The sequence below is a fragment of the Branchiostoma floridae genome, chromosome 9 (genome assembly GCF_000003815.2).
Source record: "Branchiostoma floridae strain S238N-H82 chromosome 9, Bfl_VNyyK, whole genome shotgun sequence".
NCBI lineage: Eukaryota > Metazoa > Chordata > Leptocardii > Amphioxiformes > Branchiostomatidae > Branchiostoma > Branchiostoma floridae.
The window spans coordinates 15017087-15034778 of record NC_049987.1 but is presented as its reverse complement, the minus strand read 5'-3'; the positions used below and the strand labels follow the sequence as shown (position 1 = coordinate 15034778).

Sequence of the window (17692 nt, the reverse complement as noted above, 5' to 3'; positions counted from 1 at the left end):
GGTATAGTACAATGAAGTAAAACAAATGCGGACGTGAAACTATCAGAAACTGTTATCGAAACGTTTTTACGTACGATACAAAAGAGTCTCCTAGCGACATTAAGCAAAACCGCACTGGACAGCCGCCCTGATAAGTCATGTAAATAGGTCTACATGCACGGGGTCATCATTTCTCAGCTGTACCTTGATTATATATGAAGGAATGCATGATCCTTTTTAAAGCGTAATAATTGAAATTTGAAAATTTTGATTAGTAGTCTTGAGCTTTATTACATATCGCTCCCATCCTGTGGCGGCTTAGAAGATATTGTTCATCATTAACGGTACATATTGCGAAAAGTGATTATATATAGAGATGAATATATAAATTAATACTTTCGACTAGAGCTAACTAACAATAACTGGGAAGATATACCGTATCATATATACAAATGAAAAAAGAGAATCCATTACTAAACCAGGATTTCACATATGGGCCATACTGATTTGTTCAGACTGTGCGACGGATGCAGTGGAAGATGAAATACATTTTATATGCAACTGCCCCCATTATGAGGATGAAAGAAACAACCTTTTTGACACAATCAAAACAATATTCCCAACTTTTCAACAGTTGGTAGACCTCCAAAATATTATATTCCTGAAAAAATCACAGAACCCACTAATCATTAAAGACGTGGGACTTTTCATTAGCCACTGCCTCCAATGAAGAAGTCAAACCTCCCAGTAAACAATGTAGAATCATGCATGCATATTGACAGCTATATAGAATAGACACTTGTTACTTTTTACTATCTGTGGTACCCTTGCAATCAGCCTACGGGCATGGATTTGCAAATAAATCAATCAATTATATGGATGACATTCGCTGGATTGCTGGATTTGTTTACAACATGAGAGTGGCCTTGGTGGGTACGATTATTGTAACGCTGGTTCACGTTAATCCGAGGGGTATCCTATCTTCATTGTTTATAAAAACAGGGTATTTAGGAATATCAAGTCGACAGATGGTAAGATACATATGGTGGTTTCAAATTGCAGTATGCATATTTTAACAATACCATGTTGCCCTTCGCAACCACCGTCCGTCGGCTTGATATCCCGAATTACTGCTTTTAGAAACAACGGATATAGGTTACCCCGCAAATAAAAGTAAAGTACTGTAGTGTTCTTCATTTTCATGTTTGTCATTCCAGTTCCAGTCTATTCCTTCCTGTAATGTATCCGTAGACGTCTTCAAGAGTGTGTCGCGGCACCTGTGCGGTCTTTGTGATGACACGTGACACGCCCCAAAACCAGCCGCCCACTTCTGTCGTTTCCGTGAAGGTATCAGACACCGTTAAAATGTGTTCTATGGCCTCAACGGTTTTATGCAGCAGCTCCACAACCTTGATGCCAAAGTAGATGATTCCCAGGAATACGCAGCCCACCACGAATACCACGATGCAAGTTTGAGTGCCATTCAAACCTTCACGTCGTCTTCTTCTGCTTCTATGATGATCGTAGACTGGTTTCTGTCTTCTGTGCCTATTTCTGTGTCTTCCGGTGACGTTCCAACCTGGTATGAAGCCCTCTATTATTTCAAGAAAACGTGAAAACCAATACACGGAACAGCGCATGCAGACCAAGACCACGACCAAGACCAAAATCGTAAAGATGTCCATGCCCTATCTATTTGCGCCTCCTGTAACGACAAAACAATATATAATATTAGTTTTTTTTGCGATTAGGTTAGTAATACCACGTTAAGTGAAACACTTTTCACAGTAACAACCCTTTGATTTCATACACATTTAACAATACATGTTTCCAGATATTTTCAGATTTGGAAAAAGGTAAAAGTTAGAAACGCGATACTCCATATTGCACACATGTTATCTATATAACTATACATACAATACTTTCAAGTTTGTTTTATAAGTTCTTCATCTTCTCTATAAATAAGGCATTACACTGACAGTATCTTGTCCACCCTACTCATTGTACAATATCTGAATTTCCCTACTATATTTATTATGGTAATAAGTTCTAAATGTGTGTACTCAGCTCTCTCTATGTATATTTATATGGACATGTGTCTCAATTGTGAAAGTAGTATCAGTACTGCATTACACACACACACACACAAACACACACACACACAAACACACACATAAACACACACACATACAAACACTCACACATACAAATACAGACGTGACATACAAACACACACACCGTACTGACACTGTATCACACATACAAACACACACACACACCGTGACACACACCGTGACACACACATACACATACACACACACACACACACACACACACACACACACACATACACATTTACACACTGACAAACAGATAGCCTGAATCGCAGTCTAATTATAAAGGTCATCGGCGGGACTGAAAAGCGGAAGTGAAACTTTCACAACATTGTCGTATCGTACGTGTCAGATATAGGTTTCATTAACAGTATACCCATCAAAAGGGCACTCGAACAGTGTATGTATATACATAGCAGTATTCTGTAACAAGAATCACTTACTTGACTGTTTTCATTCTACTTATACCACCGCATTATGTCATATCGCTAGTGGGTAGGCATGCAATATGTAAGTCGTACTTCGGAACAACATTTATATGCATGAAACCGAGGCACATACAAAATGTATACAGCCAGAACTATCTTCATAATAGACAGGTGTTCATTATGGACAGGATTCATATTCCTTTGGTCAGTAGGGATTAGTAATCTAAGGGACCATCAAACAGCTAGCAGCCACAATGGCCAGCCGGTGGTCCTTATGCAGAGGCGGTCACTAGCATGCCATAGTTTTTTTCTAACTACAAGCACGCAAATGCGAGAAATAACAACATAACATGCATGATAGCTCTCAGCACATCCTGCAAACGTTATGAATAGAAACGAAAAAGTTCACCTATACTTACCGAGATCGGTTTCTTGATAAAAGCAAGAAGAGATATCTGTTGTCCCCAGTCTAGGCAAGGTGTAGACCTCACTGAATTATTCGTAACTATGTAGTGTGTAAAGGTTTCAGAACTGCCACGTCAGAAAGAATTTACCGGAACCGAAACTCTGCATGGTCTGTTAAGTTGGCCACACCTATTGCAAACAAAATTCTAACGTCTCGCATATATAGTGCAATAAGCCTCACGTTAATTAACGAAAAAGATTTCTCTACAATCTGCCCGTCTTATAAATATAATCTGTTAGTATTTTTGTCAATTACTGACAGTGAAAACTAACTGTTATCAAATAGCTTAAGTAGAAATTGATTTAGTTTAGACGTTATTCCCTTTGTATTTATGTATGATTATCATTTCCCTTCTTTGTTAGGTATGTTTATCAAACTTTCTGTATACCACTACTACTTTACCCTGTATACAATTAGCCCTCGGGCATGAATTTGCAATAAACATTATTATTATTATCAAAATGCTCTATTGTGTTTCGCCGCCCAGTTATGAAAAGAAGATAACTATCAAAATCTGAATTTTTGTTTATCATCTATTTCATGCAAGGAGGTTAACCTCCTTGTTTCATGTTACTTTTGTTAGCGTACTTTCTCGCTCCGTTTATGCACCCCTACTTTTCGCAATGGACTCGTCGGGTGTCATTGTAAATATCGAGGAATTACCCTGCGTCACGTGACATAGCGGTATTGCGTCACTTCTGCAAAAACCGGTGCAAACCGGACTCGAGGAACCCAGATAAAGAATACCCGATCCCTTTGTATTGGCAGTCAGCTGATTCGGGCCAGCTCTCAAATTATAGCCCAGCGTTCTCCATTTCAACAAAGGTTTCAACCCGCGCCTGTGTTAAAACCGAACAGTTCGGGACAAAAATACCAAACATGGACTACGATACGATTCTTTCAGACTATCTCGGCGAGTACGGAAGGTATCAGAAGCTGACTATATTCTGTTTGGCGGCTCTTGCTATGCCCGTGGGCATGCAGACGATGGCAATGGCTTTCCTCGGCGCGGTACCAGAGCACCATTGTCGGGTGCCCGGCGTTTCGGACTCCGCCGCGCCACACTTGACTCCCCCCGGCGACCTCTCACCGACTTGGCTGGACTATATGCACACCCTCAACGACAGCATCCCGCTAGAATTGGACGCTAACGGAGAATGGACGCACAGCAAATGCGAGAGATACAACGACAATGTCACAGCGGGCGGTTGGGACTCGCTAGAAGCTCGCAACAGAAGCAAGCTGCAATGTACCGACGGCTGGGTATATGACAAGCGACTCTACAGTAGCAGTGTGGTAACGGAGGTAAGGCAACATCAAGTTTATTTCCTGGTTCGTATGGTTGACCCATGGTTTTATTTTAAAAGACTGAGCTAGTTGACCCAAGAGGTTGACCCCAAAATACTACGGTGGTCCCATAAACTAGGACAGTTGCGTATCCAGTTTCGAATGGAAACGCAAATATACGTACTGATAAAAACAGTCAGAATCCATTCAAATCATAGGACAATATTTGTTGTAGCCGCACCGGCGAATCCAGCATCAGTCACAGAAGGCGCTGATTTATCATGTATTGTGGCGTTTTTCTTTGTGTGCTCGTCTTAAAACATCTTTCTTCTACATACAGATATGTAGGTCAACATCCTTGATACTAAAAGTCCACAACCTTAGCAAAACCTTGTGCCTTGGTACTAAACAGTCATTTTAAAACCTTTCAAGGTAGCCTGGGTATAATCTCCAAACAGATCCTACGGTAGCATAAGATAGTGTCAAAAGCTGGCAAGGGACTTTGGCCAGCCTAGGAGTGTGTCTGGGTACTATCGTATTACTTGTCCTACTAACCGCTTGGAAAGGATCGGGGCTTCTTTTAAACATGAATCTAGTATTGTAACCCAAATCGCATGATGTGTTTTGGGTTTGGATTCTGAAGAGAGATGCTGTTAAATATTATGTCACCCAGGCTATTCTCCTTCCACTGACATTGGTTTTTGTATTTACCCTAGTATTTGAACATAAATGAAAGTAGTACTGAGACCAGGTCATGACATTTTGTCCTCGATTAGGTTTACTCTGTAAAGATTTGTATATCCAATAGCACGAATATAGACGCGCGAATGTTCAAGCAAATGTTAACACAAGCGTAAAACACTGGTTGAGCCGCCTTTTTACATCTGCTTGACCTTGGTTTGCCGATTGCATAGTTTGGGCTTTGGGTCGATACAGGCAACAGGACAAAAAGCCAAAATATTTCAGATTCTGACAACAAGATCCCAAACTTTGACCAAGGGCATTATCTGTGACTAAAGCCGGCAAGTCTAGTTCGCAGGGTCCCGTTAAATTTCTTTTGTTTCGCATGAAGCATGCCCAGCTGTTCTGAAATTACATAATTCAACAATGGTAATGTTCATATTCCCGAAGGGCCGGATTCTATTTATAGACACACGCGATAGCAACACCTCCAACTCCAAGCAGGTAATTTCGAAGCGCAAAATCATAGGAGACAATAGGAGATGTTACGTACTCTCAAAGTAGAGGTTCGGATCCGACTGTTTTTGACTTGTTTGAGGCGTTATTTCTGTTTCGTGCCGTTTTTACGTCTCGCGGCCGATGAAAATAATCTCCAAGCAGATCTTGCGGTGGCGTAAGATAGTATCATAAGCTGGGGAAGAAGTTTAGCCGGCAGAGGAGTTAGATAAAAACACTTAAAAAAAGGTCGGAGCCGGACTGACAGTTACGAAAGAAGATCCTCCCATTGTTCCATGTTCAGCTAGAACATGGGCTAAGCCGTTTTAGATTTATCCCCATGCAAATGCACAGCTGGCGTTCAAAAAATTGAATGGAGGGAGGGGGGCAATCAAAAATTTTACCATCTTCATTAGTTGTTGCGGGCGTAGCTTGTATTTGCACCAAGGAAGTTAAAGAGGGACCTTGGTTGTACGATGGAAATCCCTTGAAAGCTAATTGATTGCAATTGATAAAAAGACAATGAGGCGTACGGTATGCGCATTTGTCCATAGCGTTTGCTTCGGGATTATGTTTTACATAAATCTATGTTTTAGCAAGGAGGTTTCAATTTACCGCCTTGATTGAAACAAGGGTCTTTCATCCGGAAACAAACTTATCCAAGATTATTTGTGAATCATTTCAGTTGTGTCGAAAAAGAAAAATGTAAACCTTTCACGCCTATTCGTAGTATAGATTTTCCTTAACTTCCTTAAGCCAAGGAGGAGGTTGAAAACCTCCTTGCTTAAGCTAAGGGCACAACCCGCCGTACGTGCAAATACGTGCTGTCTACGTGCCAAAACGTGGGCAATCTTTTGGGATCCGTAAGTGGTATGTACCGCCTCCGTACGAACTCGTAGGGAATCCGGCGGACTTTGGATGGAGCACGCAGACACGCCGTAGAACTTTACGTGCAAGTAAAACTTTGTGTGCCATCGGGCTGTGGATTCGCCTTTGGTATACAAAATCACTTGTGTCAAGTCTGGATCGATGTTGAGAAAAAGATTGAAAGCGGCTGTCAGACGAGATGTTCAATTTTTATCATTTAAGTGGCCATAAAAAACGAAACTATATCATTTTTATCGCTTTTACATGGAGTTAAGTGTTGTGTTTCCAGCCTAACGTAGTCAGAAACACAGTTTAACATCCCACAAATAAAATTATCTCGTCTGTGTTGTCTCATTATTTCATCGTTTCGCTTTTCGCCTTATTAATAATGCACAAAGGCCATACCTGTACATAAAAAATGAGTAACGCTACATCACAAACCATTTTTTCTCCAACGTTATAAAAATCCTTTTCACTTTCCAAAACATCTTGTTTAAACAAAGATATGTGGCAAGAATCTTATTCACCTTTCCTTGCAAGGAGCGAGAAAGGTAAACAAAAACTGAACATTCTTCCCTCCATTTCTAATAGTTTTCGACCTCATTGTCTCCAACTGTAATGCCCACATTGCACCGGTTTGTTCCAGTTCTAACCGGTATTGGCCAGCAGGTGCCTGTATTATGACAAGGCAGGTTAAAACGTCAAAATCGATCACTTGAGCTATCTTACAATTTAACACCGCGCCTCCTAGACAAGCTTCTGTGCATGAAGTCTTGCAAGCGATGTGCGATTCTTTTGTTTCGACAGTAGAGGCATTTACAAAATAGCCCACACTGACTTCTTTATTAGTTTATATAGATTACATTCACACGTGCATCAGTTTTCGTCTAATTTTCAAGCAGATCCTACGGTAGCATAAGATACATGTAGTATCAAAAGCTGTCAGAGGAGTGTCGCGAAACACACTTCCAAAAAGAGTTTCCTACCATTCTGTAAATCGTACAAAGACATTGCAAAATAAGCAGATATATGTCGCAAATTGAACTCTCATAGCGCGGTATTTCCAAAGAAGCAGGTAGTTACCATTCTACCCCTTTCTACATACAGTCATTTGGTCAGCTTCAATGACCACTTCGATTCCATATTGAAGTCCAACTTTGTTTTTGTCCGCCTTTTTTTCTTCGTAAGCTTGCATCACCTTTGTGGTGCCCTAATGATGTCACCCAAATAGTGAAATCAGTTTGGCCTTGGTAGTATCACTTAAAAGATCTTAAAAGTCAGTTTGGCCAAGGACGCTATATAACGTCCTTGGTTTGGCAAAGCTAGTTAGGCGTTCTTTTTTTCAGACGTCTTTTATACTTAGTACCCGTTCGACCTGACTCTGATCCGACAAAATCCGACAATAGTTGCTGTGCAAACAGAGACTTTGAGTCCTTGGCCTACTTACAGGTTGCGTCAACAACGTGTGTTTGCTTTGACGTTTACTTACGGACCATGCTATTTGACTTAAGCTAAGGGCACAACCCGCCGTACGTGCAATTTGTCCGTACGTTTTTTTGGGAGGCCACGTCCGTCACGTATTTCTGAAAACGTACATGGCAGGCGCGTCGCCCGTACTGGTACGTACGGGGGGCGAATCCGCAGCCCGATGGCACAAAAAGTTTTGCCTGCACGAAAAGTTCAGCGGCGGGTCTGCGTGCTCCAAAATCCGTCGGATTCCCTACGAGTTCGTACGGAGGCGGTACATACCACTTACGGATCCCAAAAGATTGCCCACGTTTTGGCACGTAGACAGCACGTATTTGCACGCACGGCGGGTTGTGTTAGCTACGGCGTGAGTTCATTCTCTTCGCGAACCAGGACGCCTTCTTGTTTCAAATAACTGGTACTTAGCGCTCAGAGGGTTAAATCTCTTGGCAACCTGAATGCCATACTTTTCCTGTGTACAAAATACATATACACTCCCCTCCTTCACCTTAAAAAGTTATGTGCGGGCCAGTCAAACAGGTTGCCGAACTCACGTTAGCACGTGACTGTTTGCCCACTCCATTGTCTCTGAAGACAGAATGATGGCAACAGAATGAAATACTGATAGATAGAAACGGACAATTTGACGGTCCCTTGCTTGGACGATTGACGCTTGTCGCGACACAATGGACAAAGCAAACAGAAGCCCAGTGTTTCGTTCTCATTGATGAGTTATTGTAAGTATTGCATTGAAAATAATGCAAAGATATGTGTCTTACATGTACATGGGCGCGTGTTAGTACGAACCTACTTGAAATATATTGATTTTATTCATTCTTTGTTGAACATATTTATCCTTCATCACAAAAAAAAATTCAACAACCTGTACAATTACAAATTACAAAATGCATTGCATTTAGCCACGCACCGCAAGAGGCACTTTCGCTTTGACAACGGTCAACCGCACAACTCAGAAGACAGAATACATGTACCTCCGACCTGGCGCGCGGCTATCAAACATTGCCTGCTAATTTCTTCAGTTACAAACTTTCATCAATCTAACGTTTCAGTCAGAATGGCAAGGGAGTACCTCACTGCTAAAAACAGCTGTCTACGTAGCCGTTTTACTTTGTCGGAGTAATGCATCAATGTGAAATTTCCGATCGAGATACACTTATATCTAGTGCCCCCTTGCGACATTTGATATGTAGACAGTTTCGCAAAGACGTGACCAGAATATAGAAATATTCAGTGGACTCCCTGTCGCCCATTAGATGTAAAATAGTCCGGTGTCATTTTTGATATACCGTTACCTGCTCTCCTCCTCCCTTTCTCTTTCTCTCTCTCTCTCTCTTACTCTCTCTCTCCCTCACCCTCTCTCTCTCTCTCTCACACACACACACACTCTCTCTCTTACTCTCTCTCTCTCTTACTCTCTCTCTCTCTTACTCTCTCTCTTACTCTCTCTCTTACCCTCTCTCTTTCTCTCTCTCTCATCCTCTCTCTCTCTCTCTCTCTCTCTCTCTCTCTCTCTCTCTCTCTCTCTCTCACACACACACACACACACACACACACACAGACACGCACTCTTCCTCTCTCTATCTCTCTTCACTTGATGTAGATTTCTTTCTCAATCGTATTTCAGGGACATAAGACTTGATTTGTGTCTCAATATGTCCCCTTTTCTTTCGCAGTTTGACTTGGTGTGCGACCGTGCCTGGCTCAGGGAGCTTGCACAAGCTATCTACATGTTGGGCGTCAGCTTTGGAGCAATAGTCTCAGGAGCACTGTCTGACAGGTACGAATTTTTATTTTTGGCGACGCCTCAAGAGCAGAAGCTTTTTAAATGTCCGTTTCATCTTGTATTTTGTGACCATATTTGTTTAAAGATTACTGCTCTTTAATGTGTCTAAACGTTTATATCATGATTCTCTCACCAAGGTTCGGGAGGAGACCAACACTATTTGGATGCCTTGTCCTCTTGCTGATAGCCGGAGTGTCGACAGCCTTCGCCTCCCACTACGTCATCTTCGTGGTTCTTCGGTTCTTCATCGGGGCGTTCGGCGTCGGCCTTTACTATGTCACCTTTGTGTTAGGTAAGTCATGTCGTCACCATGAAAAAAAGGTTGAACAAACCTTGAAGATTGAGTGGGAGAATATCAACCGGTGACATGGAATGTTCCAAATTGAAACGCAGTTTAGTCAGCAGAATCTTATGTATGAAAATGTCAGAGAACTATCCGTCATTGTATTTTTTGGTGACGTCTCGTGGGCGGAGGCGTTTTTAGACAATACATCAAGTTCAAATCCAGGAGATAGGCCTCGTAGATAAGGTTTTGCATGCTGAAATGTTGTTATGTTCTAACAGTGCCTTCTACGTTTTTGTAGGTTATGTGTTGGCACCGACTACATAACGAATTCCAATTGGCCAATCGTTTGCACTGGATACACATAGAACTGCTACGTCACCCTGTTTTTATCTAAGCTATCAGAGAGGGGCTTGTATGACGTAGCCCTTCTATGTGTACTTCGGCTGTAACAATATCTTATTTACCAAAAAGATAACGAATTGATTCAGGACACACTAACCTAGTTTTACATTGAGTACTTTTCAGGTAAAATGTCTGAAGTGTAAAATTCAAACTCAAAGTTTAACATTCGTGTGATCAAGGACAATATATGTAATTCATGAATGACAGTGACCATTTTTCTACAGTGTAAGACCAATCAACGGGATTCTATAATGGGGGCCTGCATGGAGGTAGCGTGTTACGTTAAATTCGACAGTCTCACTACGTATTACTTGAATTTAAAACGACTTTACTATGATGTCAACAATAGTACATGCAGGCCCCCTTTACGTTAAAAACTAGTATACGCTTTGCAATGATCGTTTGAATGAACACACAATCAATTTTCTCTATTTCTATTTTTTTCAATATTTAGGAAAGACGTTGCTGAATGTTAAGGGCTCAACGTCAAGAGAGAATGATGTCTGTCTCCTGATCGACTTAGCATCTACTTTGACAACTTTACAGTGGTGGACATGATGATGATGATGGAATGACAGGGCCTTTCACAGAATTCCTCTCACGAGAAGTGGCGAGATGTGGAGAGATTCAACCGGCTGGACCAGTCACTGTAAACTCTGTGTTCTTGAGAAGTTTGGATTGGATACAGAATAAAACCATGTGGTAGGAAATGTGCAGTGAAAAAAAAAAACACTCAAATTAACCCTCTCCCTACTAAGGTTGCCTTTGGAACGAAATCTCCATTCGTAGCAACATCAAGTAGTAAAGAGACGGTTAATCATAATGAAATTCATGTATCTGAATCACACCATTTCTTCAACTAACTCACTTTTCTTCTTCCATGTCATAGTTTTAATAAGGATGTTTCTAATTGGTTCCCTGCTGGTCTTTGTTGACAGGTATGGAAGGTATTGGCCAATCAAAGCGCACGATGTTCGGTATGGTGGGGACGCTGTTCCTGGTGGCAGGGTACATCATGCAGGGCGTCATCGCCTACCTGACACGTGATTGGATGAAGCTTCAGCTGGCCATTTCTGTCCCTGTAACGGTCTTCCTGACCTACTACTGGTAAGCTTAAGTCCCTTGATTTCAAGCCGAAAATGCCAGTCAAATTATAGCAGTCAAATAAGAATGGGCTACTACAATATTCTTCCAACAGTGACCATTTTTAGATACATACCTCCAAATGTTCGAGCTCTTGCAGTACATCTTGTTCACGGAGTGACCTAGTCTCGCGAGAGCACAAGGCTGGGTCAGCCTCTTCAACAAATAAGAAAGATTTTTACATCGCAAGAGGCAGTGTTGAATTGGCTATGAAAGGCGCTACCTGATTGGTCCGCAACAGTGTTCCATCCGGGATATACGCGTGGACGCAATATTGGATTTCAATGTCAAAATGAAGAAAAAGCACAACATGAAACGGAGTCGGGCATTAAACTTGACCAATAATTACAAAAAAAATATGATTTAAGGGACATGATATGATTTAAGTTGTATTATTGTAACGACCATCTAGACACCGTGACATTGACAATAATGCTGAAATGTAAAATGACAATATTTTGCAAAAAGTTCGTTCTTATGATACCCCGTTTCCTCTTTCTTCAGGATTGCTTTTGAGTCACCTCGATGGCTACTGGCCAACGGTAGGACGGAAGAGGCCAGGGAGGTCATCGACCGAGCGGCCAAAATAAACGGGGTCGAAATTCCAGAAAAGGTCTACGAGCTCATGAACGAAAATGTTCATTCCAACGAGGTAGGTGTATTTTATTCCGTTGTTCCCACGTCTTTGCAAGATAAATAGTACAAAATAGTAATGGAACTGATATTGAAACTCCTTCTTTCACCCCTTTGAAAGTGAGGGGCTATAGACTAACCATATTTTTTTGGTAACGTCCCTTTTTTGTTGTTTTTGTTCGCAGGATGTTGGCTCTAACGAGAAGACTCAGAGAGTGTACACTGTCTTGGACCTCGTGCGCACACCCAACATGAGAAAGAACACATTCATCGTTGCCTTCAGTTGGTAAGAACAACTCAAATTACTAGTATATAATCGTCAAACAACGTTTCTTTCAAACAGGATTTCAGTATATATTTTTTTTTCCTTTCAACTTTCCGTTTCTTACCCAGACGTTTTTCCGCTCCAGGTTTGTGTGTACCGCTGCCTACTACGGTCTAAGCCTTGGCTCTGCAGAGCTCCCTGGCGATCCGTACCTGAACTACATCCTCAGCTCTTGCGCCGAGATCGTCGCCATACTGGTGGCCTGGGCCACTATGGACAGGTGGGGGCGGAAGCCTCCTGTCATTGCTTCCCTCATTTTAGCAGGACTCTCCTGTGGAGCAACAGCCGGTGTGCCTAAAGGTGAATGGTTTCGTCCAGTTACATTAACCATTACTGTTTGAAACGATTTTGTGCTTTTTACTTTGAACTATTTAAGCTGTTGTTGTTTACAAACTTGTTGTTGTTTTCCAGATCTGTGGATGGTGTCCACAGGCCTAGCCATGGTTGGAAGATTTGGTGTCAGCATAGCGTTTGACATCCTACCTCTGTACTCTGCTGAGATCTTCCCAACTGTCGTCAGGTACACACTGTGTTTCTTTTCCATACTTCACATCCCCTCCTGTCAGACTCGGCACTTCTTTACATGTAAAGGAACGATCCTGTTTCCCGTCATTTTTGCTACGTCAGCACCCGTCAGCAGCCAATCACGTTGCCGCCTACAGTTAACGTGGTTAACTGGTAACGTCCTTTGAAACAACAGGAGGGGGAGTATCTGATTGAATGAAGGCTGTCCAATGGCCAAGGCCAGAAGGACGGATGACAGACCGTACCTGTACACCAAGTCCATTGCATGATATGCTAAGGGCCTGGAATGGGAGGATGACATGTTTTTGTAAATGAATTGCATAGAAATGACATGTTTGTGTGAATATACTAGTATTACACATGATTAGGTCAGCTGTTCTAGACGACATTTTTAGTGCCTTCTTTCGTTCTTTTTATACAGAAACATGGGCATCGGTACAGTGTCAATGTTAGCTCGTGCTGGCGGTATCCTAGCTCCATTTGTTGGTCTGATGGGGAAGTCCTGGGCGCCTCTTCCCCTGGTTATATTCGGCATCATGTGTTTCCTGGACGGAGTCGCCATCTTGGCTGTGCCCGAGACACTGGGGGTTCCTCTACCCGACACACTGGAGGAAGCTGAGAACCTTGGAAGGTAATCTCATTTACATATTCTCCTTGAATCAACCTCATTTGCATATTATTTGATTAAGTTCATTTAATACCCTCCTTGATATGTCTGGTTAATTGTTAAATTATCTGTGAAATGTAATGATGCTGGAATATCACTGAAATTGTACCTCTTCTCCCCAGTACGCTTGTGCAAACGGATGAGAAAGTGGTCACCGTTCCTACGGTTGAGAAGACGGAGGTTCTGGACATCGTCACGTCGGTGTGATACCATTAGGATTACGTCGGTATGATACCCATTGTATGGGCGCACAACTATATCGGAGACATTATCAGAGATTTTGTGGTCTCCGTCCCTACGGAGGTTCTGGACATGATCACGTCGGTTTGATACCTATTGGGATCACGTCGGTATGAGACCCACTCGGCTCACAGCGATTGGGGATATTATCAGAGATTTTGTTGTGGCGGCATTAGCTTACGTAAGATCACATTTTATCAGACTGTCGGACAGAATTACAGTGATATGATAAAATAGAATCCCATGGAAAGGGGAGCGATCTGGATCGCTTTTTTGTTTGTTTATTGATTTACGGGTTAAGATGAAGATTATGATGTAACTGTAAAGATCAAGGGAATTAACGAAGCCCTAGGCAGGATCTATAGCATTGGTGATATGTCAGAGCAAAACACATCTCTGTTAACGTCCATATCTGAGTAGGATTAAGACTTTTCTAGTATGGACTAGGGTTGGTCAACTTCGGCGCCCTTAATCTTTTCGTGTAACAGTTCCTTTTGTCTTTTGTTTGTTTCCTGTAAAAGGATATTATTATATTTGTTGATATGTCTCTGTGAGACGTCATGTACTGCAATGTAACTGCGATATACAATGTGTAGATTTTTTATGTCCTCCATGTAAAATATGTGCAACAGTGCAAGTTATACATTGTCCGTATTAGGACCAGATAAACAGTATGCAATGAAAAACTATAAACGGTCCATGAGATGTACATGATACGACTAAAGAAGAAACAAAACATAGGATGCAGTTTTTGCACATCCTTCTTCAATTTCTAGTTCTCGTCTTGAACTTATATATTTTTACGTCTAATTTAACTTTATCTTTATCTTTATCAGATACCGAAAAGGAGGTTGTAATACGTACGATACAGATATTCCAATATGGACCGATTCTGGTCTTAACTGTAACTTATTTTTCTCGTCTAAGTTAACACAAGGCGACACTCTACACACTGGTGCTATTGTATGCTTTCTCCTCATTCTGAGGTTCGAACGCTATTTTATCTACGTTGTTGTAGTTTTTTGCTGCTGTTTACGCTATCAAAGGAAGTTTGTTCTTTTTTCACGTTGTAGGTTATAAATTAATTTGCCTTGTTGCACATTAATTAAGATGCAATAAAGTATTACGAAAGATGTCTCTCTATCTCAAAGTGTGCTGTTTTTGTACGCTGTCTTTTGTTACTTCATTGTGTAGAGCATTGTATTTCTATTCTATGATTTATAAACAACATCGGATCGTAACTTCCATGTTTTAAGTTCTGATATTTGTACATGCAGTTACCTGTGGTAACGAATAATAGTAAAAAAAGAAACACAGTTTTCTTACAAGTAATTTTAAGCTGACGTTTGGCGCGCAGTTTGACTAAAAATTGCAGCAAGGCAGAAATAACGATTTTGCCTCCCCAAACATCTGCTTGGAGACTAAGGTTTCTTGGCTTCGTCGCCATAGCATGATCTCATGTAAGAAAATTGGCGGAAAAGGTAGAATTTTTATAATATCTTAGCATTTTACCATCATCAAAGACCAACTACTTGTCAGTATTCCATTAAACTAGTACATGGTCGGCGTCACTACACTTTTTTCTGGTCAGAATTCTCCGAACCCCCCGACTAGTCCCGTCCGGGACGCCCAATCGGACGTTGACCCTTGCCGGACTGGTCCATTAAATGCACAGGGGCGGGGCCGGGCGGTGTCGATAAGTCTTTAACAATGTTGTTTTTCTCGATGTAGTCTGTTAAATCAAGATTGAATTGAACAAAATGATTATTAAAACAACTACTTGTTCGTGACCAATAGAGAGGCCCAAGAAATCAAATTTTACAGAAAACGTACGGTTAGAACTGTTTCTAAAGCTTCAAAATAAAACATAATGTGATAATGCTATTATACCAGTCAACCAATCAAAACTCACTTATGTACAGCTGACACAGCTGCGTGAAATGCATTTTGTACTTGTCAGAATGCCTCTCCCCCTTTAGTCCCTACAAATGGTTTGTCCCAGTAATACCTGGGCTAATGACAATGCAGACAGGTGGATTTATACTAAAGGTGGCTGGTGAAAATAGCCGCCTACAACATTCCTGCTTCTATTGACCAAATCTAGAACAAAAATCATGACTATTCTTATCAAGTTCTAGTTATTAGTAGACTGCTTAGCCATCTCGGCGCAAACAACATTCAGGAATATTTCGACAAGAAAGGAGTTTTATTGCGTATTGTGGTAGACAACTAGGACGGCACAGACGCCGTGTTTCCTTCGGCGACAGAGGCGAGGGTTACCGAGGAAATGGCTGGGTCAGGTCGGTTCGCCGCCGCCATCTTCTTGAGCTGTCTTCTTCTGGCACTCTTGCAAGACGTACAGGGCCAAAGTAAGTGGAATTTTCTTATTTTTCATCTTAGATATTCATCGTGTATACGTGCGCTGTGTAAAGAAATTGGCATGATATTGGGGTGGACATTTTGAAAATGCTTTAGCGACAGAAGACATGTTTATGGTAGCAATGTACGATGTATCTGCTATTCAAGGTTTATCATCAAGAATAATTGCGAATGAAGAATAGTTTCTACCTCACTTCATATCTTTTTATGTTGAACACAATACGTTTCTGGTTGTAAATTTGACTGTCGTTGATCGAGAGGTTTGAGTCACGCAAGAACTTCTGTAGTCTTGTCTTGAAATTGCGTCGTGTCAATTGTTCTTTGATGATTCTCGAAGAAATTCCGACTTTAAAGAACAGGTTTTATATTTTTTGAGTGTCATAGCTGTGAATTTCTCCGACAGCAAATATCGTAATCGCGATCTTTTATACAGTTTGTCACCATAGCGCTCGTGTCCATTTGTCTATCCGCCCGTATTAGTTTGGATACTGGTATCCGCCCATGCCTACCTTTTTCTGAGCGTGTCGGATTTGTGTTTGTTAGCGAATATTTATGAGAATTGTTGCTCTACAAGTGACATGGTCATTTATCTACTGAATCACCCGGACTTCAGGAAGAATAGTGACATATCAGTCACTAATGGAGATTTGTATCCAACCAAACCAAACCAAACGAATGGCGGAGAAAAATTCCAAATTGCTGGATAGATTAGTCAGAAACGGTTCTTTTCCATAAGAAGACAACATTGTCCTGTGCGGCATATGCACAAGCTTCCAACGAACGCATGTATGCAGTTCGTACGACGTTGGGTACGTGACAGAAACCCTACGTGTCGCACTACGGGTACACGAACTCTTAGAGCGAAGCGCACTCGGGTCATGTCATCTTCTTAGTCGTTGACCTCCGCATTTCTATTCGGTCTCTTTAAACATTCATAACCCCTAATGAAGCCATCCAACCAAATCAATTACAATAAAACGCCAATCTTACGCACTATTCCCTGAGGAATAGCTAAGTCTTTTTCGTATACAAAGAGGTGTGTGACTTCAATTAAGCATTGTTGCTATGTATCGCACGGAAGACTTGTGCAAGGACAGTACGTTCCAAAGCGTTGATGTAAACAACCTTGAAGGTATCTTTTATTCTGGGCTGAAGTTCTTTGTTGCTTGGAGGGCGTTCAAGCGCTTCTTTTGCTGAACAAGTCTAGTTAAGACAACTTCTTTATTCTTGGATCCAGATATCACATAATCGAAGAAAGAGTACATCATTATCGCTCAAGTTTATTAGTTCCTTTAGACTGACAAAGACGGAACGAATCCAGCCCCCAAGCCAAAACAACGTTAACGTTCTTGGATTTATGTAGGATTTTGAGGCTTTTCTCAACGTTTAAAGTCATGCCATTGACAAGGGTTCCGTTGGATTAGCTTGGATTACGATTTCCTGTCTCTAGGCAAGTCAGATTTTAAAAGTGTAAGGTGTAAAGTCCTAGCTAGATATTAGTAAA

General features: G+C 41.4%; 2 protein-coding genes across 2 annotated transcripts in view; both read left to right on the top strand.

The window, feature by feature from the left end:
• Window positions 1-3700: 3700 nt before the first annotated feature.
• Window positions 3701-14946, top strand: LOC118423017 (organic cation transporter protein-like). Its single transcript, XM_035830911.1, has 10 exons — window positions 3701-4292; window positions 9479-9582; window positions 9726-9880; window positions 11215-11383; window positions 11924-12071; window positions 12238-12338; window positions 12463-12677; window positions 12789-12897; window positions 13324-13533; window positions 13692-14946. Exons 1-10 carry the CDS (start codon window positions 3867-3869, stop codon window positions 13774-13776), a joined length of 1722 nt encoding a protein of 573 aa, XP_035686804.1. The 5' UTR covers window positions 3701-3866; the 3' UTR covers window positions 13777-14946.
• Window positions 14947-15834: 888 nt separating this feature from the next.
• LOC118422527 (fibrocystin-L-like) overlaps window positions 15835-17692 on the top strand; it is a 62696-nt gene continuing 60838 nt past the window's right edge. The window contains exon 1 of the mRNA XM_035830146.1: window positions 15835-16178. Coding sequence (XP_035686039.1) covers window positions 16097-16178 — 82 coding nt within the window. The 5' untranslated portion in view covers window positions 15835-16096. The remainder of the gene's footprint in view (window positions 16179-17692) is intronic.

Excerpts from the sequence above, each read along its gene's own strand:
- LOC118423017 (XM_035830911.1), top strand. The coding sequence starts at position 3,867 with ATGGACTACGATACGATTCTTTCAGACTATCTCGGCGAGTACGGAAGG. Across the intron at positions 9,881-11,214 it reads CTATGTCACCTTTGTGTTAG|GTATGGAAGGTATTGGCCAA; the intron begins GTAAGTCATGTC and ends CTTTGTTGACAG. Across the intron at positions 12,339-12,462 it reads TTCATCGTTGCCTTCAGTTG|GTTTGTGTGTACCGCTGCCT; the intron begins GTAAGAACAACT and ends TTTCCGCTCCAG.